This window comes from Chrysochloris asiatica, unplaced genomic scaffold (assembly GCF_000296735.1).
Source record: "Chrysochloris asiatica unplaced genomic scaffold, ChrAsi1.0 scaffold00113, whole genome shotgun sequence".
NCBI lineage: Eukaryota > Metazoa > Chordata > Mammalia > Afrosoricida > Chrysochloridae > Chrysochloris > Chrysochloris asiatica.
Genome location: NW_006408631.1, coordinates 2,325,927 through 2,352,505, shown reverse-complemented (window position 1 = coordinate 2,352,505; position 26,579 = coordinate 2,325,927). Strand labels below are relative to the sequence as shown.

Genomic DNA, 26,579 nt, shown 5'->3' with positions numbered 1-26,579 from the left:
TGATGGACTCAAGTGTGGCAGCGGTAGTGAGGTTGGCCCAGGATCGAACATTGTTTCGTTCTGCTGTGCATGGGGTTGCTATGAGTCGGTTCCGACTCGATGGCACCTGACATGACATGACATGACATGATGCTACTATAGCTGCTTAGATACAAAAAAACTGTAGCCACTAAGAGCACGAGAGGGCTTGCTTCATTGTAGTCCTTGTTTGCACTGACTGAGGTGAAATTAAGGCTGATAATCACTTTTAAGAATGATTTTAAGGGCAAAAAAATTGCCCACCAGTGTGGCTGTACATTGTAATGAAAAGGAATGGATGAACTATAGTATTATGAAAGTGGTGTTGGTAGCTGGGTGCCACAGAGTGGGTTCTGACTCAGCATAATCTTTTTTTGTTTTAAAGTTTTTATTGTGAATTGAATGATAGTTTATTGAGAGAATAACAGTATTGCACTCAACCTATCGTATTTCATTTCATTGCAATGATAACAATCCCCTCCATTGCATCGTCATTCAATAGTATTTGCTTCTAATCCCTCTATTTGTTTTGTTTTGTTTTGTTTTTTTAATTATTTAAGGTGTTTATTGTGGATTAAGTAAAAGTTTACAAGGCAGAGCATCAGTTTTACATTCAACAAATCATACACCTTGTATCATTACAATGATTATAATCCCCTCCATGTACCATCAGTTTACCAGTGTTTCTCTCTATTCACTTTAGCTCTGTTTAAAAAAAAAAAAAAAAAAAAAAAAAAAAACTCAGGTATATATAATAATTTACACCACCAAAAATTTGCATTCTGCAAGTCTGCCTCCTGGCCGCCAGCTCTTAGTCCCTCTCTTCCCATGAATATAGAGTCCTCAGCTGCTCCCTCTCTCCATGTCCCCATCTCTACCTCCATCTCTGATGTCGCTACTTCCCTGGATAAAATCTCACATTCCACTTGTGCTCTTCACCCTCGAAGATCCCAGGGTCCTTTATTTCTGGACTGTAAGATTAACCACTCCCTTGTTTTTGTTACAAAACTTCTACCTTTACAATTGTAACATCGCAGTTAGTCATGATAATAATTACTCACTATTGAATCATAAGAATCTTATCCCCATCACTTTTAACAAGACCCATCTAGACAAGCTGAAAACTATTCAGTGGGGACTCTTTCTTCACCCCCCCCCCACACACACACACACTATTAAACTAAGCTCCCCCTTGAAACCTTGTAAGCCAGTCACTTCGTGCCTTTATCACCCTCTCACTTTAGGTAGTCAATGTCTAAGTTACCCGTCCCTATCTACCCTGCATACAAAGGGGATAGCATTGATACTTGATGTGAAGACTCTGTCCCTCTCTGTTGGATGTTTTATTAATTTTTGATGCCACAGCTGCTCACAAGGAAAAATATCATTCAAACATCTATTAACTCAACCGGTGCCTATATGGCAGTTATACCTGGTGGCCTTCCCTGTGAGCTGCACCTGCTAGATATAGCAGTCAAGACTTCCATGAGGTAAGAATAGAATGAATGGTTGCAGGCTGGGATTTGTGAGTTTATACCATCAGGACCACTGAAGTGAATGTTATTTACAAAAGTCTGCAAGTAGGTGGCTTCTGCTTTGGAAAAATAACACCAGAAACCATCTTCAACAGCTTCAGATAGACTGGGATTGTGTGCCAACAGAGTCTTGAGGAGGAAGATGAAATCCCTGAAGGCAGTGATGATGACATCGGTTCAGAAGTCAGAGAAGAGCATCTGCAGGCAGCTCTGAGATGTTTCTATGCTGATATTGCGGAGAGGTTGGACTTTGAAAGGTTACAGGAATCAGATGATGGATGATGAATGAATATACTAAAATGGCCTATTTTGAAATGAAAACACAATTTTTTCTAGTGACTTTTTATTTGTTGATTTCAAAAATTTTATTTGACATTATTAAAAATTTTGTCACATCTTAAGATTTATGGAAGCAATACAATATCATCAACATCTTGTTTTTGTACTTTAAGGCCTTAGAATATTTTTTACTAATTTCTAGCTCTTTGTGCATGCGTATACTTTAATTTCAACATGGTGTCTTGTTTCCACTACGAGTCAGTTCCATTCACCATTGGTTTCACCATTTGTTTAGGAAAACACCTAAATGAAGTTCCCATGAGGTCACTTATATTCCAAAATTTTTTAATCCATGGGACAGGAAAAAAATTTGAAATTAAAATCAGCAACATGTAAAAATTGGTATAGTACACTAATGAAAATAACATGCAAGGGGGCTGTGCAGTTTGTAAAACACATGTTATTGTATACATTAAGCCATTTCTCTATGTTTTCCCTTTTATGGACCCCCTTGACAAAAGTTCTTTGATGCCCTTCAACTTAACTCACCAGATCACAATATTATAGTTAACATCACGTTCTCATTTGTATCAGTGTTCTATGATGATTCAATAGAAAATGCCACCAATAATTCAACTTGTCCTGAAAGTTCTCAATCTTGTTTTAACATGTTGAGTTACAATGTTTCTAGTTAAGACTACCATTTGCAAATACCTGTTTTTGCTCTGGAAACATAAGTTCATTGCATTAAAAAAAGATTCTTTTATAAACTGGTCTATAAGAAGGTTTTCATGCTCGGGCAATTTCTTTCTCTTACTAGAGAATTGAATTTCACAGCAGTATCACGATTTCATTCTCTTTCAAAAGCAAATGCTGTCATTTCTCCAGTTCATTAAGCTTTCCAGCACTCATATTTTATATGTACCAGTCATGGCTGGCTTCATTATTGTGCCTTAAGTTGCCATCTTTCTGTACACACATTGTTTGTCCAGGTGTTCTTCCCATAATATGGAAGAAGAAAAAAAAAAAAAAAGCACTCTCTTATTTTTCCTTGAAATACATAACTCTATTTTTTAGAGATACAAAATTTGTTTTTGTTTTAACTCTACAGTAATAAAGTATCAGTGACTATGTGATGGCAAATAACAATTTGATTCACTGTTGGGATTACAGCAGGAGGATGTGAAGACTTTGACTGAGATAGGGGGGCAGATTCCTTCCCAAAGAGGGCACCCCAATCAGATTTAGTGGATATCTGCCTGGTGGGAACACTGTCCTGCTATTGTCAAAAAAAGCTAGAACTTAGAAACTTATAAGAAAAACCATAATTGCCTGATTGTTTAAATGTTAGTATCTAACTCAAAATTTATTAAAATAGCAAGTGGGTAATAGCATTCCAGCCAAGCCAAGTTAGTCTGCAAGCCGAGTACAACATGTGGGCTGCCTATTTATAACTTCTTGGGATGCCAAGTGGAACCGTAAAGTAATGCATGCTTTAACTTTGTTTGGGGATTCCCTAGGTAGTATAAACGGTTAACACACTCAACCATTAACCAAAAGGTTAGAGATCATCCAGAGGTGCCTCGGAAGAAAGATCTGGCAATCAATTTCAACCTCTGAAAACCCTACAGAACACACACACGGGTTGCCTGGAGTCAAAGCATCTTGACAGTAACTAATAAATAACTTGGTATTAATCTCTGAGAACTAAGAAGAGAAAAGATACAGTAATATCACTATCCATCTGTGGAGTTTGAAACACAAGTGTGGTACTGACTTTGGAACTCTTCTGATGAGGTAGTGTGGTACAGTGGAAAGAACACCTGCCTTAGCTATCTGTTGTTGTATGCCATCAAGTCAGTTTCAAATCGTAGTAACCCTGCATACGGTTTCCAAAAGCATTTGGTGGGTTTGAACTGCTGACCTTGCGGTTACCAGTCCAGTGCTTTTCCTACAGTGCCACACCAGGGCTCTTCAGTTACCTAGTGTTGCTGTAACAGATACACCACAAATGGGTACTCTGAAAAGCAGAAATTTATTTTCTCACAGTTTAGGAGGCTTATAGTGTGAAAGTGTGGTGCTGGCTCTACAAGAAGGCTTTCTCGGTGTGTGGCTCTGGAAGAAAGTCCGTGTCTCTCTTGAGCTTCTGTTCTTAGGTGATCTCCATGTGGCATGGCATCTCTCTTCCCCCATCTCTGCTTACTCACTTGTTTGTTTCATCTCTTTTATATCTCTAAAAAAATTATGTTAAGACACACCCTACACTGATACTGTCTCATTAGTATAACAAAGAAAAACCAATCTCAAATGAGATGATAACTAGAAGTATGGGGGTTAGGATTTACAATATACATTCCCTTCTTGGAGTCAGGTGTTTTTTGGAGAACTCTGAGTATTTCACTTATTAGGTTGAGTGATCTGAGATTCCTCATCCAAAAACTGGGATAATAAAATTGCCCTTTAAGTTTATTTAAATGATTAGAGATGTTGTTGTTAAGTGCCGTAGAGTCGATTTCGACCCATAGTGACCCTGTATAGGGTTTCCAAGAAGCAGCTGGTGACCTTGAACCACCAAACTTGCAGTTCAAATAACTTTGAAGTCTGACACATTATCCCACAGCACCACACCAGGATTAGAGATGGAAGTATGCAAATTTCTTAGCATAGAATCTGGCATTTTAAATGTGTTTCTTAAATGGTAGCTAATGACTCTCACTATTAAATGCAAAATATAAATTTCCAACATTTCATTGTACTCTCCATCAATACTCACTGCACATTGTACTACTGCCTGCCCCTGTTCCTGTACTGGTCTATTGCCCCACACGCCACATCACCACACTTGTTGCCTTACCCATGCCTGTCCCTGTCCATTCAGTTAACTCCTTTAAGATGTTACCAAGGGGTCACCTCTTCCTTGAGTGCCGCCCTTCTCCAGGCTTGTATGGGCACCCCCTTCCTACCTGCCTTGTTTGCCTCAGTCATAACATTTATCAAGTAGTATCTAATCTGCCAGCTCCCATGGGACAGAAACTGGGTCAGTCACCCCTCTCTCCCTAGCTCCTGAGTGCAATGCCTTTGAATAAACCATGTCATTAGGGCTGAAAAAATTAATAAAGGAAAGAATGCATGAATGATTGAGGTAGCTGGAGACTGGAGTGGCCGGGAATCATTCATTGTCTGCTTCCTTCTAACTTTACAAATGCAAAATTTTGGTTGCTGATTATCTGCCTCCCCCATGCCTTACCAATTGTCACTCCAGCTTCTGACTCTGCCACTCCCCCAAAACAAATGGAGATTTTCATTCTGAGTCTCAAGGGTCTTACATATCTCCTCCTGGATTTTGAAAGTGGAGACAAGAGGGTTCTTTTTAAAGGTAATTGTTGTTGTTGTGTTCATTACTGTCAAGTCGGTTCCAACTCATAGAGACCTTGTATGGGGTTTCCAAGGAGCATCTGGTGAGTTTGGACCATTGACCTTGTTGTTCAAACAGACTTAGAGTCCAGTGTATTTTCCTACAGAGCCACACTGTTGTTGTTGTTATGTGCCGTGGAGTTGGTTCTGACTCATAGAGACCCTGCACAGGGTTTCCAAGGCTGGAAATCTTTTCGGGAGCTGAAAGCCTCATCTTTCTCCCGCAGAACAGATGGTAGTTTCGAACTGCTGACCTTGCAGTTCGCAACCTGATTTGTAACCACTATGCTACCAGAACGCCACACTAGGCGAAGGAAGAGGGAACAATTACACAAGGTGTTACCTTCACTCTCCGATTGGTAACTTCTTAGCTAAGTGAGAAGAAAAACTGTTATGCAGCCAAGTGAGCTTGGTCCCACTGCCCATTGCTGTTGCATCAATTCATACTCATAGCCACTCCTGAAGGACAGAGTAAAATGTCCCCTAGGGTTTTCAAGGATATAATCTTTATGGCACTTGGCAACAACAACAAATCTTTATGGACACATACTACCACATTGTTCTCCTGAGGAGTGGCTGGTAGGTTTGAACCACCAAACTTTCAGTTAGCAGCTGCACCACCAGCATTTCTTGTGAGCTTGGTTGTTGTTGTTAAATGCCACCGAGTCATTTCTGATTCATGATGATCCTGTATAGGGTTTCTGAGGAGCAGCCAGTGGGTTTGAACTGCCAACCTTGTGGTTTGATGTCCAGTACTGACCCTACAGAGTCACACCAGGTTGGTAGCACTGCCTCTTAGCCTTCTTGCACACAAGTATTCATGGTTCTATATCAGAAGATGAAGCATTTTTTAGGACACGACTTTCTTTAGCATCTATAGTTCTTTGGAAAATGCACCCTTCATCCAGAAGGACACTGACCAGTGCTGGAGTACTTAGTGAGAGGCAGATGGACTGGACTTCAGCCCCTGTATGGCCTCTGTGCAGGCAACTTTATGAAGTGAAATATCTATGTGACCTGTTAAACAACCTGAGGTAAGAAAATGTGTCCTCTCATAATATATAATATTATGAAAACATGATAAGTAATGTGCAAGTATTTGTTCTTTTCTAGGAACATGGGTGACATTTGGAGGTCAAATTTCAGATGAGGTGAGTTTCAGCTTCCATCGTGTTGATCAAAGGCAGTGTACTGGGAGCTGTACAGCCAGCAGTATTCTTTCTGGGACCCTGACATTTTACAAGGATAATGTCTTAATCATAGTAAATGGTTAGGGTTAACGCAAAGATTATTTTCAATTTTGCCTGCATCATGTATTTTTCACATTTAGACAATTAATTGCCCTTGAGCCTGTTTATTTATTAGATATAAGGTCAACAGTTGGAGAATGAACCAGTTTGGAATTAATAGTCACTTTATGAAAAGATTTTTGTTGTTAATTTGGTTTGTTTAAATGTGTTAATCTCCATCTAGGATGACCAACATATCCCTGTTTGCAGGAAGCTTTCCTAGTTTTAGCACTGATAGCCCACATCATGGAACCTTCTAAATTCTGAACAAAACCAGACAGCTGGGTACCCTGGCTTGGACAAGTGAATCCAATCTCTGTGAGCCTCATTCCTTCTAGGATAATAATTGAGCAGTTGTTGAAAGAATTCATACATGTCAGACATTGAAATCGCTCTGTGACTTGTAAGTAGCAAACATTCAATAAATGGCAGCCATAATCATTATTTAAAATCAGGGAAAGACTGTATCCTTCCACCATACTTATTCCACCTGTATGCTGAGCATATAATCTGAGAACCTGGATTATATGAAGAAGAATATGGCATCAGAATTGGAGGAAAACTCATTGACAGCCTTGTATTATGTAGATAATACAACCTTGCTTGCTGAAAATGAAGAAGACTTAAAACACTTACTGATGAAAATCAAAGACGACACCCTTCAGTATGGCTTGCACCTCAACGTAAAGAAAACACAAATCCTCATCAGTGGACCAGTTACTAACATCATGATAAATGGAGAAAAGACTGAAATTGTCAAATACTTCATTTTGCTTGGATCCTCAATCAGCACTCATGGAAACAGCAGTCAAGAAATCAAATGACATATTGTACTAGGCAAATCTGCTTGCACAAGACCTCTTTAAAGTGTTCAAGGGCAAAGATGTCAGATTAAAGACTAAAGTGTACTTGACCTAAACCATGGTATTTTCAATCACCTCATATGCATGTGAAAGTTGGACACTGAAAAAGAAAGACCATAGAAGAATTGATGCATTTGAGTTTTGTTGTTGGAAAAGAATATTGAGAGTACCATGGGCATCCAGAAGAACAAACAAGTCTGTGTTGGAAGAAGTACAGCCAGAATGCCCCTTAGAAGCAAGCATGGTGAGACTTCATCTCTTATACTTCAGACATATTAACAGGAGGGGCCAGTCCCTGGAGAAGAAAATTATGTTTGGTAAAGTGGAGAGTCGGCAACAAGCTAGATTGACACAGTGGCAGCATCAATGGACTCAAATGTAACAATTAGGAGAATAGCTCAAGAATTGACTCAACAGCACCTACCAACAACAGCATAGTCGTTATATTTCATGTAGAACTTGTTGAAATCATTTTTCTCATTGTTTTTAAGGAGAATTTTAATGACATGAGTGATATGCAAGCATTGAGTGTCAATAAGTGCCCTGTGCCGTGCCTTCAAGTCTTTCCAGTCATCCCCTGCCTACCTGCAACACCACTGAGCAGCAGACACACTCAGTGGGAGCCAGTACCACTGTGCAATTCACTAAGGAGCTTTACTAACATGTTTATCTACTAACAGTGGCTACATCTGTAGAATGAAGGCCATAGCAAATACTCAGCAGGATCATGGTTAAGATTAATGAGATGATGCCGATAAAGTACTTAGCCTGGTGCCTGGCCCAGAACAGTCTATAAAGGAAGCTCTTATTACCATCCCTAAGGGAAAGTTCAGGGGAATGGAGGCGCTTTTCCACAGCTCCCAAAGTTGCCATTGTGATTTAACAGAAATGGGGGAATGGCCGTAGCTGCATACATATTCTTTGTCTAAATGCCTCTTAGCAGTGTTGGACATAGGTTATCTTAGAGGAAATGTTGGGTTTCCTGGAAAGCAGACTGTGAGATGGAGATTAGCATACAGAAAATATATTGGAAATGCTACTATCAACACCTATGTAGGCAGGGAAGAAAGTGGCATTGGGCAAAAGAAGGTAAGTTGAGTTGAATATAAAGAGAGTCCTTTGTTGGAGGAAAAAGAGGGATGAACAATTACTCAAGGTCTTACCGTCACTTTCAGAACTGGTGACTTCTTAGCTAAGTGAGAGGAAGAATGGGCGTGCAGTCAATGGGCTTGACCCCGTTGCCCATTGTCACTGAATTAATTCTGACTCATAGCCACCCCATAAGACAGAGTAGAACTGTAGATATTTCCAAGGCTGTAATCTTTAGGGATTTACAGACTGCCACACCCAGGGAGAGTTCTGATGCTGAGATGGCCCTACAGAGTTGTTTCAAGTTGAGGCAAGAGGACAGGGCATCGTGTCCCCTGCATTGATCAGCCATTGGATAGGGTTTACTCCAGGAAGTAGGTCTGAGCTCAGGCAAGGCGCCTGTCTTCAGCCAAGTACAGTTTCTGAAGAGTGCTGACAGCTGATGGGCACACTCACAGCAGTGAGGGGTCTAATCCTCCTGTTCGGAAGGAACACCTGAGTGGAACATCACAGTCTACCACAGAGTACCTGATAGGCATCAGTAAAGGTGTGTGGAGGAAGTGCAGAGGCAGGGCACAGATAGTGAAGCCAAGGCCAAAGCCTTGAAGTCAGGTACAAAATAGATAATGAGAAGGGAACGAGACTGCTTAGTGTGGTGCATGTTAAGTACCATGGAGTCGGTTCTGACTCATAGTGACCCTACACAGGGTTTCCGAGGCTGCAAATCTTAACGGGAGCAGAAAGCCTCATCTTTCGCCTGTGGAACAGCTGGTAGTTTCGAACTAACCTTGAGGTTAGCATCCTGATTCGTAACCACTACGGTACCAGAGCTGCTAGGAAAGGGGAAAAGACAAAAACATCCTCCCTTTTCAGCAAAGGACTAAATAGGAACTTAACATTTTCCCTTTAGTCTTCTGTTCTCCCCTTAATGGTGTCTGCTGCAATGAGCCCAGCTTCCCAGATCAGTGTGCCAAGCTGAACCCTGAAACAAATCATCTCAGAACTAAAAACTACAATAAAGTTGTCATGCATTGCTGTGGAGGAGTTCACCTCAGACGCAGATAAGACAAATAGCTATTTTCCTTCCAGGAAGCTGCTTTTACCTTACTGCAGAGGGAATACCATCAAGGAGAAGGAAGGGGCTGAACAGTGGCATGACAAGTTAGGTTGTTTGAGCTCAACAATTTCCACAATTTCCAAAATTTTCAAAAATGCTGGCCAAGAGCAACAACTTCACCTCTCCTGATTTCTCCTGCTTTCTTTATGAATTAAGATAAGCTCAGAGTACCAGGCAAGTGTGAAAATGGGACACCTAGGATGATCACAACATATGTGGTGAATGATAAAATCATCATCTGTGCCTTGGGAGGTGGTGACTTCACTGGTATTGGGAGAGTTCAAGCATGTTTTACACAATCACTTGGCAGGGATATTGCCAACATTAATCAAACACCAAATTAGATATACCTATGAGGTACCTCCCAAAGATGATTTTGGCTTCATTATAAAACCAAAACAGGTTTTTTTTATATGAATGATGATTTTTTTTAAATAATGTTAAGATTATATTACCATTTTATAACTCTTAATTTTCAGTGTTTTGTTTACATCTTCCCATCTGTAAGGTAGTTAGGGTAACTTCAATTGCAAGTGTCAGTAGACTCAACTAAAATTAGCTTAACCAGTAATGAAGAAAATCATGTTGACTCTTAAGCTATAAATGTAGAGGTGGAGGGAGCATGCTTCAGAACTGACTCAATCAATGCTCCCCACTCCATTTCCCAGTGCCATGCCTCCTTTGTGCATCAACTTCATCCTCTAGAAGTAAGATAGTTGCAGGAATTCTGGGCTGTTAGAACAATGAGTCCAGAAAAAGAGAGTGTTGCTTCTAGAAACTGTAAGAACAAAGGAAAGTATTTCCAGAAGTCCTCAGCAAATCTCTCCTTGTTTGTCATTGTCCCAAATGAGTCATATGATATTTCCTGAATCCATCAGACCCTTCATTGGAAGGAGATAAGGCCAGCTTCCTCTACCTCCAAGCCTTTGGGCTACCCAGGAGAGAAGAGAACTGAATAGAACAATTCCCATTTTGCAGATGAAGAAACAAATTCACAGAGGTCAAATGATTTGCACAACTTTATTTATTTAGTAAGTGGCAGACAGAAGTCAGGTCTTACAACTTAGTTCCATGTTTTTGTTTGTTTGTTTTATTCATTTTTCCACATGTCTTTTAGATCTTTCAATCCAATGATTGGAAGATGTCTCAGCAATCATTTACTCCAACTCTCTATCCAGTACTTTCCATTTTAAAACTTTTCTCAAATTAAGATATAATTATTCACATTCTGAATAATAATCCACTGCTATGTCAGGTGTCATTCATACAGGATATACAAGAATAAGCACAATACTTTTCAAAACATTTGTTGTTGTTAAGTGCCGTTGAGTCAGTTCCAACCCATAGCGAGCAGCTGTGAACCACCGACGTTGCAATTCAAACTGACCTTGCAGTGCAGCACTTTAACCCACAGCACCACACCAGGACTCAAAACAGGATGTCCTGGTCATCATGGGGAAGCCATACTTTTCTTAAATTTTCATCTGTATTTAGGATAAATATCATAGTGGTAACAAATTAAAAGCAATAATAGTGTTTATGTTGCTATTATTCTAAAGGATTCGTATGGATCCCATTTTTCTAGCCTAACAGTTTTCTTGATAGGATAATTTTTTTTTAAACAGTAGAAAAATATTTTATCTTGGGAATGCTGATAAAGCAACTTTAGCCACAATCAGAAGCTTAATGGAAAAATCTATTGTAATTATTTATGAGGTGTATAATTTTCCAATTGTCTAAAAAGTCTATCAGCAAAATTTAAAAATGGCACCTCTCAACTGCCGTTTATCACCATCCCTCTATAACTCTCCCTCAAGCAGTTGTTCGGAGCTGTCCCTTTACTCCTCTGTCATACACGCTCAGCAGCACAAAGGAAAGGAAGGAGGCAAAATCTGCAGACTGAAGAGAGAGGAGTCCGGTCCCTGGTGAGTCTTCACGCTCGCTTTGTCTCCTCTGTGTCAGTTCAGCTTGCCTCACTGTCTATCATGGGACCTGGGATTTTGCTGAACTGCTTCTCAGGAGCTTTACAACCATCACAAGTCTGTCTAATCTTTGGTTCATCAGCACAAGACTGATGAAGCCTAAAGGAAAAAAGCCACAAGAGCTCTCAAATCAAGAGTCACCCAACTGCCAGAACCTATTGGCTTAGAGAAAGTTGAAGAAGAATGGAGTCACTTGTGATACAAATGAGCCTGTTTGTCAGAGATTATGATGCCACAGAGAATGTCACCAAGCCAGGTCGTCTGTGTTCCTGACAGCATTGAAGCCAATCACTTAAGGCCGGGTCTATGTCTGAAGGACATATATATACTGGCTGAGTCTGTCTTATTTCTCTTTCTTCATTACAAATAAGAAAATCAAGGAGTGGTTAGTGAGATTTCAGTGTTCTTAAAAAACCATTGTCAGTGATTCTAGAAGTAGATGGCACCCGACTACCACTGCCAACTCTTCTGATCAGGGCCACAATAGATGAACCCCGATAGATCAGGAGAAAATTGCAGAACAGAACTGAAATGTTTAAGAAGTCCAGATTTCTTGGTCCAACTGAGACTGGAAGACTCCCTGAGACTATTGTCATGAGACATTCTTTAACCCTTGAACTGTCTCCTGAGGTCAACATTTAGCAAAAGAACAGATTAAAATAAAAATTTTAAGTGTTACCTCTGAGGACAGAGCTCCCTTATCATACATGAGACCAAAAGGTCAACAATAACTCTGAAGCAATTACTCTACAGCGAGGCAGGGAAACTAGAGTACTAGAAATGGAACAAGTAGAATGCAATTAAGGAGAATTTTGACACATTATGAAAAATGTAACCAATGACACTGAACAATTTATATAGAAATTGTAAAATGGGAACCTAATCTGCTATGTAAGCTTTCACCAAAAACAGCAAAAATAAATGAAATATTCTCATTAAAAAAAAAAAAAACAGAGGAGGATTCAGAGTTGATTCCCAAGTTTGGGGAAGCATTTGGCTTTTCTAACTGACCTGTGTGTGCTCTTATGCAGGTTGCTGAGCGGCTGATGACAATTGCTTATGAAAGTGGAGTCAATCTCTTTGATACTGCTGAGGTCTATGCAGCTGGAAAGTAAGTTGGTACCTGTTTGTGTCCCTCAGTTCAAACTTTAAGGCATATTTGTGGAACCAAGGAAATCTTCCCAACCTTTCTCACCATGCTGGTGAGAAAGTCTGCCTTTTCCCCATTCATGTGGATGGCTCCGCTTTTCCCCCTTCCCTTTACCACACTCACCAGAGTTGGGGGAAATTGACCATCTCTGACCTTCTCTCCATATGGATTGGAGGGGGCAGAGCCAGAAGCAATTGTCATGGTCTATTTGAGGGGTAGAGTCCTGGTATGGCACTGCAGGATAAGCACTGGATTAATACCCTCTAGGTTGGTACTTTTTAAAGTGTTGAAGAGCAAAGATGTCAACTTGAGGACTAAGGTGTGCCTGACCCAAGCGATGGTATTTTCAATAACCTCATATGCATGCGAAAGCAGTGAATAAGGAAGGCCATAGAAGAATTAATGCCTTTGAATTGTGGTGTTGGAGGAGAATACTAAAAGTGCCATGGGCTGCCAAAAGAACCAATAGATCTGTTTTGGAAGAAGTGCAGCCAGACTGCTCCTTAGAGGGCAAGATGGCTAAACTTCGTCTCTCATACTTTGGGCATATTGTCAGGAGGGAACAGTCGCTGGAGAAGGATATCATGTTTGGTAAGATGGAGGGTCGGAAAAAAAGAGGAAGACCCCCAACAAGATGGATTGGCCAGGTGGCAGCATTGATGGACTCAAGTGTGGCAGTGGTAGTGAGGTTGGCCCAGGATCGGACATTGTTTCGTTCTGCTGTGCATAGGGTCGCTATGAGTCGTTTCTGACTCGATGGCACCTGACAACAACAACAACAACAGGTTGGTAGTTCAAACCTCCCAGCTGCTCCTCAGAAGCCTTTTCAGGGTCACTGTGATTCATGTGAGGACTGACTCGATGGCACTTAACCACAACATAAGGGGTCAATGTGGCTGGGACCAGAGTGGTGGCTGTGGAGATCAAGAAATATTAGTTGAATATATGAATGAGCAGATGAGCCGATCCCAGCATACTCATTCAAATGCTAGTTGCATTATTTCATAACCACATCTCATAGTTCCTCAGCCTTCAATGAAACTGGGGCAACCACCCTGCAGGCTTGTCCCTATCCCTAGCAATAAAGTGGATCAGAGATTAAAGAGCTCTCCAAAGATGCACAACAATCCAATAACTTTTATAAAAGGGCATTTCAGACCACAATCTGAAGAGATAAAGGACTGAAGACAGCTTTGCTTCTTTTGTTTGAGGTGTCACATCTAGATGCAACATTCCCATGGAACTAGGAGCAAGTTTGGGGCTCAGGCCAATACACATGGCTGAGGTGTCCTCAGGACCAGACCTCAAGGTCCATATCCCCACCTACAGATCATGGCATAACAAGCTCCCTGGCCTCCTACATGAACCTTAATGGATGGTTCCCAGAACCTAAGGAAATGTAATAGCTGGACAGCTGTTTTAGCAGGTCTGCAATTTCCTAACGGGACTGTGGAACATAATCACCTGCAGGCCTAATTTCCCACCTTCGAGGTGAGAATTACAATCAAGCTGTTGAATTTGCTGAATCAGATTCATCTGTGTCCTAAGTGCATTTTATTTGCCTAGGTTTCCTCCTTTATCAAGGGCAGGCCTGTTTTTAAGAACTATCAAGGAGGTTCAGAGTCTACATCCCTGATTTTTCTGTCGAATCTGAGGGAAGACAAAATCTTTAAGGCCTTGCTCCTTTCCACATCCTACCCATTCTCTGTGTTTTCTTCTTTTATTGAACCCTGCTTAGCACCAAAGGTGGCTTAGGGAAAAAAAAAAAAGGGGGGGGGTGCCTCGTGGTTAACTGGTGTGTTATTTTGAGTCCTATATGTATTCTGTGAGGGATAATCAGCTCTGATTCATTATTGATAAATTATCTTGTGTAACTGAGATACTGGTGTGGCACTGTGGGCTAATTCATTGGACTGCAAAGTCATTTGAACTGCAAGGTCGGTGGTTCTAGCTCACCAGCTGCTCCTTGGAAACCCTATACGGGGTCGCTATGGGTCAGAATCAACTCGAAGGCACTTAACAACAACAACTGAGACAGGTTTCCACTGCGAAATACGAGATTGCAAAGGCAATAGTTAGAAAGGGAGCAGGAACACACTGGGAGAGCCTTTTCTTTTCTTTTTTTGATTCCCTCTACCACAACCATCTGATAATGGGGACTTGCATGTTGCTATGATACTGGACAGGTTTTAGTGAAGCTTCCAGAGTAAAATGGGCTAAAACCCTGTGGGTCACAGAGATCAGATCACAGTCCAATCCTGTTGTACATGGGATCTCCAAGAGTCAGGGGCTGAATTGACAACAGCTAATAACATCACACTCTAACAATGGCAGAACTTTCAGTTAAGACTAATAATAATTAGTGTAGAAAATTTTGTAGAAAATGCATTAACCCTCATGGACAAAAATGCAAATTCAGTTGACTCTCCTGAGAGTCCAGTTGTTTCTCACAAAGTTGGTATTGCCCGGAAAGATATAGAAGAAAGTTTCAGTCCCCTTGAGCTTGGGGGCATCATGTCCCAGCTAGGGTAATTGGAAGGGGGAGAGGACAGCAAAGATGACTCCACTTCAGCCTCATGATCAGGAAGGATACTTCTCCATGTCTCCTTTAATCTTGCTCCTACAACAGTGTTTTTGAGACAAAGTTTGTTGCCGGAACTGATATTCTCTAGATGTGGGCCACTGCATTGGTAGTCCTGGACTTTGGGACATTTAAACCCACACAAAGAGTCTTCTTTTATCCTACAAGCACCCCTGGGAGTCACGATTTTCTGTCTAAACAGCGTGTGGTCTTATTTTCTTGTTCAGTCACAATTCGATGCCACAGTAATTAGAAGAAAAACCTTGACTCCTATTGGACACCACCAAGCAGGACATTTGCATATGGGCTCAGATGGTTCAAAATCACCAAAATTCCTTAGTATCAGGACTGCAGGCGGTCGGTCTCCTGCCAGGATGTCAGGATTTGGCAGGTGCTTCTGGAATGCTCTGAAGCAGGATTCTTCAGGCACAAGCAAAAACAGCGGAAACTCTGCTACCAGCCAAGAATGGCTTCTATTTTCAGGATATGTAGGCACTGAGAGTTCAAACAAGGAGTGGCTTGGATATTTTGGATTGACTCTCGCTTCCTAAGGACACTACATGCTAAGGCGTTATCTTTTTCTCCCTCCAGGGCTGAAGTGATACTGGGGAGCATCATCAAGAAGAAAGGCTGGAGGTATTATCAGCATAATCATTTTTTTTTTTTTTTTTTTGGTCTATAAAGAGTGCTATTGTTTTTTACCAGAGCAGGGGAAATAAAATCATATGTCACCTGACTAAAAGGCTTTTTTTTTTTTTTTAATCTACTCTTGATAAAGAAATGATTTATGATAGTTTGAAAATAATGTCAGCAAGTTCATCACTTGTGCTTCAGACATTATTGACTAGTCATTGATTACAATGAATTACCTACCATGGGGTTGAGCAGAGGGGGGAATACTCATGAGATATCAGTGCATAAAAGAAAGTAATATTTTCATGGCTTCTACTGCCATTTGTGGTGATTTGGTGAAGGAAGCAAGCTGACAGGGAGCTGGTTCACTAGATACACATATTTGTGTTCACTGTTATTTTATTAACAACTCCAGATGCAAAGAAATGATGAAACAAGAAGCCCTTGGGATAAACACCCCAAAGCTTTCTTGTCTGAACACAATTAACTAGTGTCTTTCCTTTGTGCCCAGAGGCCCTGTCTTCAGGGTATCTGCTTGCCTTGAGGGGCTGTGCTTGTCGACTTCTTCCCATCACCTTCTCTGGCTAAAGCCCTTGGTAATGAGAAATCCTATTTAGTATCTGTGTGGAGTGGAAGAAGGCCATATCCCTCCATTCCAATAAGCATATTAGCCATTACAACCACCTCTTCAACCATAGGTAGAGAATTAGGAAAAGGTTAGAAAAGGCCATTGCACAAGTTTGGGGAGCATCACTCCTCAGGAACAGCTGATGGCTACATAAATACCCCAGTTATTGTGTTGGTGAGGACACCTGTGCAAAGTGCTCTGTACCCATACTTATAATCTTAGCATGTTTGTTTGTTTGTGTTTAATGTAATCTAGGAAGCATGGACATTTTCAAAGAAAACAACTCCAGGCTGATTTTACAATGCCTTTGCACACTTCACTTTGTGAGGAGCAGCTACAAAGGCCGAACAGAGCACCATGTGTTATCATGGCTGCTCACTCTCACTCTGAGAGAAACTTTTGATAGGAGCATGTTATTGTTAAGTGCCATCGAGCCTGTTCCAACCCATAGCGACCCTGTATAGAGTTTTCGAGGAGCAGCTGGTGAACTTGAACCACTGACCTTGGGGTTCAAACTGACTTTGTAGTTCAACACATTAACACACCAGGATGGGCCTTGCAAAAATGGAAACTAGATATTTACGGAGCTATGAACAAATAAGGGTTGGTGGCCTAGTTCTCCCCTCTCCATTCCCCACTACCTCCACCCTGTGAGACTTCGAGTGTGTTAAGAGAAAACTATTGATCCTTAAATATGGAAAAACATTTGTGTCCCACCTGGTCCTCTGCATCTTCCCATTAGAAATTTGGTCTGTCCATCACTAAATCAAGACACTGAGATAAGTGAAGTCAGCCAGGAGCTATAGGCTTCCACAGTACACCGAGTAAGAAAGGGAAGCATCAGGGTACTAAGTCTCCTCCCCTAACAGTCAGAACTCTCCACAGCCACAGAGCCTATCACATTGCTTTTGTAGAAAATATATTAACACTCATCTTTTACAAACTGTCATTCAGTCTTTACTTTAACTAAGCACTCAAGCTCTCCCCATGTTACAGAATATTTATATCAGTTCACATCTGCCCTGACAAGGCTGTGAAAACACAGGCCTTCTCATCATGGCATTGAGTCTAAAATATGGCTTCAATTAAGCAACAGCATTTTAATCTCGATTCTACCATTTGCTAGTTGTGTTGTCCTCAACAAATAAACAACTCCATTTCTCTAAGTCTCAATTTCCCTGCCTGTAAAATGGACTACGTAACTGTTCATGAAGTTTTGTGTTGATAAAATGAGGTAAGGTGTGCAGAAGCATTTTGAAGGTTCTGATATATCAGTGCAAAACATTCATATTATTCTCTATTCACTCTGAAGAGTTGCTTTGAGAGCCACCATGTGGGCTAGTGATAACTCACCACATTCCTGTCTACACTTCCTATTTGGACAGACATGTTAGTGTGCACGCCCATATTCCACCAATGTTTTACAGAAAGCCTGACTTGGAAAAAATATGTCTGCAATGTTTGGATAGAATGTGCAGCGTTGGCAGGCCTGACTACTATGAATAATCTAGAGAGCTACATTCATTTTTTATAACATTCCGTCCAGCCTTTTGTGGAAGCTCTGGAAATGCTTGCTAAAGGGGACTGGGCTTCCCTGTGGTAGATTGCTCTTATAATAGGTACTATGAGGTTGATCGATGAACCTAGAAAGCACATCAGCCCTTTTGGGGTGTGTAATCTCCAGCAACATATATCGGTAGACCGTCCATTTAGAGTGACTCAAATTACTTTTCAGGGAATTACCTTCAGTGGGATGGGGTTGCTGACATTTTCTACACATTTTTCTTGTTGCAGGGAAGTTGTCAGAATTGTCACCATCGTTCCCCATTGGTTATCATTAATCATGCTTTTATACCTTGGGGCCCCTGGGCATCTCCTTTACAGCTGCCTTATTCTAAATACTCCTGATGTTTGGTCTTAACTATTGACTAGCAAATGATTTCTTTTGTCTAGATCAGTCCAGTTCAATTACAAGTCTAAAGAAACTAAATTACACCAAGCTCTACCTTCCAATTTCAAATTCTATGCTTATAGTTCTCAACATGTATTTCTTATTCCACACTCATAATGTTGTGATTGCCTTTCCCGCCCTTGGGTGTGGCTTTGAGAAAAATATAAGTGTTCTGACAAAATTTCCACCACTCATTCCCCTGCAAGTCAACTGCTAGAACCCTGCATGAGGGATGCTGGGTCTGTTTTCCTAAAATCATGTTTCCATTTAAGAAGGCACTCAAAGAAAAAAAAATTTTTTCCTCTTAATCTTATTGACTATTATAATTTACTTTGTCAGTAATATCACCATGTAATCAGTTCCTACCCGTGAATGCCTTGGTCCCTATGTGGTACAAATAGTTTGCACTTGGCTACTAGCCTAAAAATCAGTGGTTCAAATGCACCCACAAGCACCATGGAAGGAGGGCTCCCCCAACCCCACCCCACTTGTCTCCAGCAAGAGTCAGTTCCCTACAACTCCTTCCTTGAAGGTCTGACTTCAAATCCCCACTCACCAGATCCACCTTGTCTGTATATCTCAGTGACTTGAACTGACAAATTTAAGTCCTGGTGTGGCACTGTAGGATAAGCATTGGACTCCAAGGTCAGTTTGAACAACAAGGTTAGCAGTTCAAACCCACCAGTGGCTCCTCAGAAACCCTATACGGGGTCACTGTGAGTCAGAACTGACTCTATGGCACTTAACAAGAACAATCTCTTAATAAGGTGGGGTTTTTTTGTTTTATTTTGTTTTTACTGTAAAGTACAATAAGAAATTATGTATGGTGCTATAATAACCACATAACACAGTGGAATTGTCTATGATTTATTTAATACTTCCCTCTCTGTGTGTTTGTTTAATTTTCAGGAGGTCAAGCCTGGTCATAACAACCAAACTCTACTGGGGTGGAAAGTAAGTTACATACTACAAGGAGCAACTTGAAGTTCCTGCTGCCATCCTTCCAGGCTACCTGTGTACATCTAACTTACTAAATTAATTGGCTTGAAGAAAGGGTTTTTGTGTTTGTTTGTTTGTTCATTTATTTTTCTCATGCAATTGAGCTAGAATTCCATTTTAGCAACTTGTGCCCAAAAAATTTTAGTGCAAAGCATATGGTCACTGGTTATTAAGTGATTTATGGAGATTTTCTAATACCAACCTCACACATAGCCCCATTTCCAAAACAGAGTTCAAATTTAGGGTAAAGAAAATAAGCACAAAGCATCACAGAAGAAAAGCTACACAAACCTCTCCAAACTCCGAGATATCTATAGAGTACAAAGATAAAATTATCTTGCCTACCTTCTCGTGCAAGTCTCTGATCATTCTGCAGAGGTCTCTTAGAGTACTGATCAAAAGGACTATCTCATTGGAGAATAACACGAAGTTACCTGCATGAGTCGCCATCAGGACAAATGAAAGATAAGTCCTTTCTTGATGGTAGGGGACACAGAGCTGATTTCACAGGAGGAATCGGCTTCTGATGGGCCTGCTAGTGTTTGAACTGGTAGTTGCATTATTCGGAAGGACTTAGAAGTCCAGCCTTTTTAACAAACATGTAAGAAAGCAGCAATCTATTTTCCATACACTGGAGTGATTGTTGGCACTGCGCTTTTCATGGTAATATCAAAGAATGTTGGAGTCTTAACAGAAACCTTATTTACTTCCCTGTAATTGATGGAGAATGGTTAAGAAAATATAGGAGCAGGGGCAGATTCTTCTTTAGAAACCTTCTAATCAAAATGTGCATATACTTTATGGTTGTTTGTGTGTGTGTTTTTGGACCCACTTAATTGTTGTTTTTGGACCTGTTTATGATAAATATGATGACAGAAAGATCAAATTTAGATTCTTATTCCTAGTGTAGTCTGTAAAAAAAGAAAGAAAGAAACATAGTGCCTGTAAGAAATGTGGATTTGCATTGTGCTTTGATTTCATGGTGCCATTACTTGTCTTTTGCAATGTTCTTGAAACCTTGCTTATAGCTTCAAAATAGACAGGAAATAAAGCAGTCTGTAAAAACCATTATATTGTAGAGTGCTACATGCAATATTACCTAATATAGTTATAAAAGATACAAAGCTACCAAAGGTGAATGATAAACTACTATGTTTTATAAAAGTGGCTGTTCAAGATCATTATGTTGAAGAAATATTTCTCCACTATTTTAAAATGTGTGGTTCATATTTCCTTCTAAGAGGCCAGAACCAATTTGAGAATTGAGAATTGTCTGGGCGGGCATTTGCTTTCCAGAAAACTTGGCTCATCTAATTTTGAAGAAAAGCAGTTTTAAATTTTCTTTGGGGCATCAAAACATAGTTTCAGGTCTGCTCTCTTTCGCAGAAAAAGCTACTAGTAACCTAACAGCAAGCTCACAAATATGAACCACAAGGTTTTATTATTTATTTTGCTAAGGATTGATTAAGAACAAGGTGGGAAGATTGCACCAAGTGTCAAATTACACATGGTTAGGATGTGCATGGCTGAGTAGTTGTTGATGTGAGCTTTGGTGAAATCTTGGTGACAGTTCACAGTTAATTCACCTCCTGGAGTCTCTAAAGAAAAGGAACTTTGTGTGCTGCCTACCAGCCTTCTCTTCTCAACCTCCAGAGGTTCAGAATTTTCCTAGAACAAGGTGTAAAATTAGCAATTCAGTCTATAAGAACGATTATTCTTCTGTATGTTTAGAACAGAGATTTATTTTAAATAATAATAATAAGCACACCCCAGGAAAGTGATTTGCCTCTTTTTCTTGGCAGAGCTGAAACGGAAAGAGGGTTGTCAAGAAAACATATTATCGAAGGTGGGTACTGCTGCTTCCATTTGTAAATTGCTGATTCAAGAAAGGTTTCAACTAAATAGATTCAAAGCACATTGGAAGGGAGAAGAAAAACATATAAAAAGAATCACAATCGGCCAAGTTTCTCCCTGAAGTTGAGTGTCGAAGTGGTTGAGAATTGTAGAGGGAGACTGGGAATTCAAAAGAGAAAGTCCAAACGGCCTAGACCTCTTCTCATTTGCAGCTACTACGAACATTAATAAATCATTACTATATGATATTATCAAGGAGCTCTGGTAGCGTAGTGGTTACGAATTGGGCTGTGAACCTTAAGGTCAGCAGTTTGAAACTACCAGCCGCTCCGTGGGAGAAAGATAAGGCTTTCTGCTCCCATTAAGATTTACAGCCTCAAAACCTTGTACAGGGTCGCTATGGGTCGGAACCGACTCGATGGCACTTAACAACAACAACAACATATGCTGTTATCAAGGAACTTTATTGACATTTAATTCATATACTATAAAATTCACCCATTTAGTATACAATTTATTGGTTGAGTATATCTACCAACTTTTGCAATCATTGCCATAATCTAATTTCAAAAGATTTTTATCACCCCTAAAGGAGAGTTTTCATTGTTCTTATTACTGTAACAACTAGTCCTTGTTCTATGGCCAAGGGTACTCTCTACCAAGGAAGTAGCTCTCTGAAGTTGCCACAATAAATGAAAACATTGTAACATCAAAGGAAGCTCATAAACTCCTTACCTAAACAGAATCTCTTCTTAGGCCCTAGGGTTCCATTTGGCATTATAAAATCGAGCCCAGCCTACCTCTTAGTTCGTAGTACTTAGCAGTTGTCTCCATAACTTGTGTCGTATACCACTGAGTTTATCAGTGAGAAATGACCCAAATCTGCCTGTACTATCAAGTGAATGGACAAGACAGCAGTGTGCTGCCTCAAAAGTTATTGTTTTGCTTTGCTTTGCTTTTGTCTCTTGTTAAGAATCTAGTTGATTAGAAGGAGAGTCAGAAAATGATTCACACTGGCAATCCCCAAAGAAATATGAAATTGAAGAGAAAGAGAATGAAGAAGATCTGCTACTATGCTCTTCACGAGTTGCCATTATTTTAATATTGGCCAGTATGTGTGCATAATTTTGGAATTCTCTCTTTTTAAAATCCTCTGGAATCCATTTCCTTTAGGCCTCATACAACTCAACAGGAATACCTTAAATTCCTTCTCCTTTTAAATCAGTCAGAGAAACTAATCTCTCAGGCTGGATAAACCAGTCCAGCTGAAATTCAAGCTAACCCAGTTTCAACCGCTAACATAAAAATTTTAAACTTTTGAGCTTGAAGAATTACAGTAATTTTTTATGTTGTTGTTATTCTTATCCCTGTTAGTATTGTTATATTGCAATTCATCATTTAAACCAAAGGTAAGAGCTCAGGACATTTCTCAGCAGGCTAAAATTAGGAAATTAGGAAAATGTTACAGAAAGGCAAGAACGTTAAGATTTCTAGACCCAAAATAAAGTTTGAAGAGATTTCCAAATTATTATCCTCAGATTTTGTGCTGAGATGAAGGTGATCTCGTCCAACATTGCCAATCCATATACACATTAAATTTGAAAAGCACCATGAGAAAAGGACAGAAGTCCAATTCATGTAGAGTTCTAGACTCTTGTATACTCGGTGGCCCTGGCCATCTGACTAAGTTTGTTGTTTATTGTTAAGTGCCCCGAGTCAGCTCCAACTCATAGCGACCCTGCATAGCATTTCCAAGGTTATAAATCTTTACGGGAGTTTACATAGCAATATCAATGGGTTCAAGTGTGGCAGCAATTGTGAGGTTGGCCCAGGATCGGGCAGTGTTTTGTTCTGTAGTACATAAGATTGCGGTAAGTAGGTACTGACTCCATGACTCCTAACCACAACAACAACATTGTATAAAATGAATTTGACTTGAGCATAATGATTTTTGTTTTAATTTCACATAAAAGGCCTTTTCAATGAACCTAATGTCTTTGATTTAGATCCAGTTACATACATTATTCTTAGATTTACAAGTAACAAACCTTCATGAGTTGGACCTACTGGATGATGGCCCTTAACAACAACAATAGTTTTATTACTTCCATTTAGAATCCCAAGATCCTTGCAAGCTCTAAAATTCTACTTATTCATTCAACCACTCCACAAATATTTATTAAGCCCCAATTTGTGCCACTCTTAGAATTTAGAGGGTTAAATTCTTTATTGTCTAACATAAAGGGCTAGAAATACTTTGACAAGTTAAAGTACAAGAATAAGTAAATTGTTTAGTTTGTGTGCTTTTATAGTCAAATGCCCTTGTCTAAGTCTTCATTTGCCTGTCAGGTAAACAACAGCTCTGTTACATGATTCCAAACACAAACTCACTGTCATTATTTTAGGAGCAGGAATAGCAAATTATCCAAGTAAACTCTGCTTGAGACTTTTTAATGAATTACAAATGTTCTAAACCCTACTATTTGAACTTGTGGTTTTTTTAAAAAAGATAATTCATGATTTTTTCAATTAAAGGATACTTTTTTCTCTCTCTCACTAAATGACTTCAGCACAGGATTTCTTTCCAGAGTACCATGTTCATCCATCCAGGATGACCATAGATCATACAGGGACATGCAGTTACATATTTTATACAAGGAAACAGATGTGTCTTAAACTATGACTAAGAGCATCTACTAAAAAGAAACTTAGAAAATTACACAGGACAACAGTGTACATTATTAAGGTCAAAACATTTTTCAAGTTAGATATTAAAGCAAATCTGCAGTCATTATGAAAGATGACAGTATAGCATATTTCAATAATTTCCAAACTACTGATTTACTTGTTTCTAAACAGGTGAACCAACAACACTGAACACTTGATCCATATCTAGCAACACCAAACAGCCCAAATGTCTGAAATAAACTTACTTCTTTAGCATGCTATAAAATAGGCTTAAGTTGGATTAATGTCTGCTCTCTAAACAATACAGTTCCTGTTCAACTTCAGAATCTAAAAGAAAAATAAACTTAGATTTCATTTTACTATAGCCACCTAAAAGCTGTTTAAAGATATGTTAAAGATAACATAATTTGTTATCTCTTTAATAATATTAAATTTCTAGTAAGCTTCTAGAGATCTAATCACAGGGTAGGGAGAATTTCTCCTACTTCCCCTGTATTCACCTCTCACAGGGGCTGGCTGAGTGTCAAGGGACAGGCCAAGATCAAGAGTGCCTTCAGCAATGGCATGTAGCTGCGCTGGAACACTTAACCTCATTAGGTTTTGATTCGCTGCCCACTGCCTCTCTACAAACAGGGTTAATGCATTTTTCCATGTCTACTTACACTTAAAACAATACCTGGCCCCTAGCCAGTGCTCAACAAGCATTTCCTAAATGGAGATCGAACATAACTGTTTATTGGATATAAAGCCTAAATGGTTCTCAAAGAAACATTTGTTGAGCATGCCTTTATATTGCTATGATTTAGCTATTTCTACCTGATTAAATCTGCTGCACAAGACCTTTTTAAAGTGTTGAAGAGCAAAGATGTCAGCTTGAAGACTAAGGTGTGCCTGACCCAAGCCATGGTATTTGCAATAACCTCATATGCATGTGAAAGCTGGACAGTGATAAGGAAGACCTTAGAAGAATTGATACTTTTGAGTTATGGTGTTGGAGGAGAATATTTAAAGTGCCATGGGCTGCCGAAAGAACAAACACATCTGTTTTGGAAGAAGTACAGCCAGAGTGCTCCTTGGAGGCCAGGATGGCCAAACTTCGTCTCTCATACTTCAGACATAATGTCAGGAGGGCGAAGGATGGCATATTTGGTAGGGTGGAGGGTCAGAGAAAAAGAGGAAGACCCCCAGCGAGATGGATTGGCCAAGTGACAGCATCAGTGGGCTCAAGCGTGGCAGCAATAGTGAGGCTAGCCCAGGATCAGGCAGTGTTTTTTTCTGCTGTGCTTAAGGTCGCTATGAGTCAGTACCGACTTGATCACACCTTATAACAACAAAAACCTGATTAAAGGGAGTCCTGGTGTGGCTCTGTAGGAAAAATATTAGACTGCTAACCTCAAGATCAGCATTGGAATCCATCAGCTGCTCCTTGGAAACCCTATAGAGGGTGGCTATGAGTCAGAATAGACTGGATGGCAGTGAGTTATCCCAAATCCTATGCCTCACCTACATATAGACTATACTCTGAATGCCAAACTGATCCCTCTAACTGCCAAGAGCTCAATGAAGCTGACTGGCATGCTGCTTGAACTTATCATGGCCAAAAGAGAACTCTTCACAGGCCTGCTGTCACCACTGCCATCAATCTGTGTTTCCTTCTTCCCCCGTTAGAGTCCTTTATTTCTCAGGCCCAAAACCTAAGAACCAAACACCAAACTCATTGCCATCCAGTTGACTGACTCACAGTGACCCTATAAAGACAGAGTAATGTTGTTCTTGCCTTTCTTCCATGGTGCAGCTGGTGGGTTTGAACCACCGACCTTTCAGTTAGCATCCCACTGCAACATCATGGTTCCTTTTTAAAAATCTATGTGTCATCTTTTATTTCTGTCACTCAAACACCCTATGTGAAGTGCAGCAGCAATTCCTCTGTCGCTATTTGCACTTTCCCTAACATCAGTTCAAAAGGGAACTCTGATGTCATCCACCTGCTTTATCCCCCCCCACACACCAATATTTGTTAATATTATGTATAATAAAACCCAAAATCTCTACCATGGATCATTGTTGGTGGTAGCTGCCATTGAGTCAGTTCCAACTCATATCAAATCATTGACCTTGTGGCAAGTGGTATAATGCTTATCCTATAGTGTTACCATGAATTACAATACTTTATATGATTGAGATTTTCAAACTGGATGTGCCTCTTCAGTCCTCAGTCTCCATTTACTCAACTTCAGAGTCACAGTAGAGACCAGGTGGATCACTGGCCTCATGCAATACTCATGTCTTATTCTCATGTGAGTACACTTGAATCTCTGAATACCAAGAAAGAGTATAACCCTGTGTTCAGTGAATCAATACCAATGATACTATAAGCATGCATGTTTGCTCCATGGGGATAAATCCTTCTATCTTACAAACTAAATACATGAAAGAGTTTGTTGCATGAAAGAGTCAAGCCTTAAGTCATAACTAGTCTGTGAAAAGTCTATTTGTGCAGCATTACTGC

General features: G+C 40.1%; 1 protein-coding gene across 5 annotated transcripts in view; it reads left to right on the top strand.

Moving 5' to 3' along the window:
• KCNAB1 (potassium voltage-gated channel, shaker-related subfamily, beta member 1) overlaps positions 1-26,579 on the top strand; it is a 650,886-nt gene that overhangs the window by 539,792 nt on the left and 84,515 nt on the right. For all 5 annotated transcript variants that reach the window (XM_006867946.1, XM_006867947.1, XM_006867948.1 and 2 more), the window contains exons 3-7: positions 6,360-6,397; positions 12,618-12,697; positions 15,909-15,953; positions 19,439-19,483; positions 21,331-21,374. In XM_006867946.1, the coding sequence (XP_006868008.1) occupies positions 6,360-6,397; positions 12,618-12,697; positions 15,909-15,953; positions 19,439-19,483; positions 21,331-21,374 (252 nt within the window). The remainder of the gene's footprint in view (positions 1-6,359; positions 6,398-12,617; positions 12,698-15,908; positions 15,954-19,438; positions 19,484-21,330; positions 21,375-26,579) is intronic.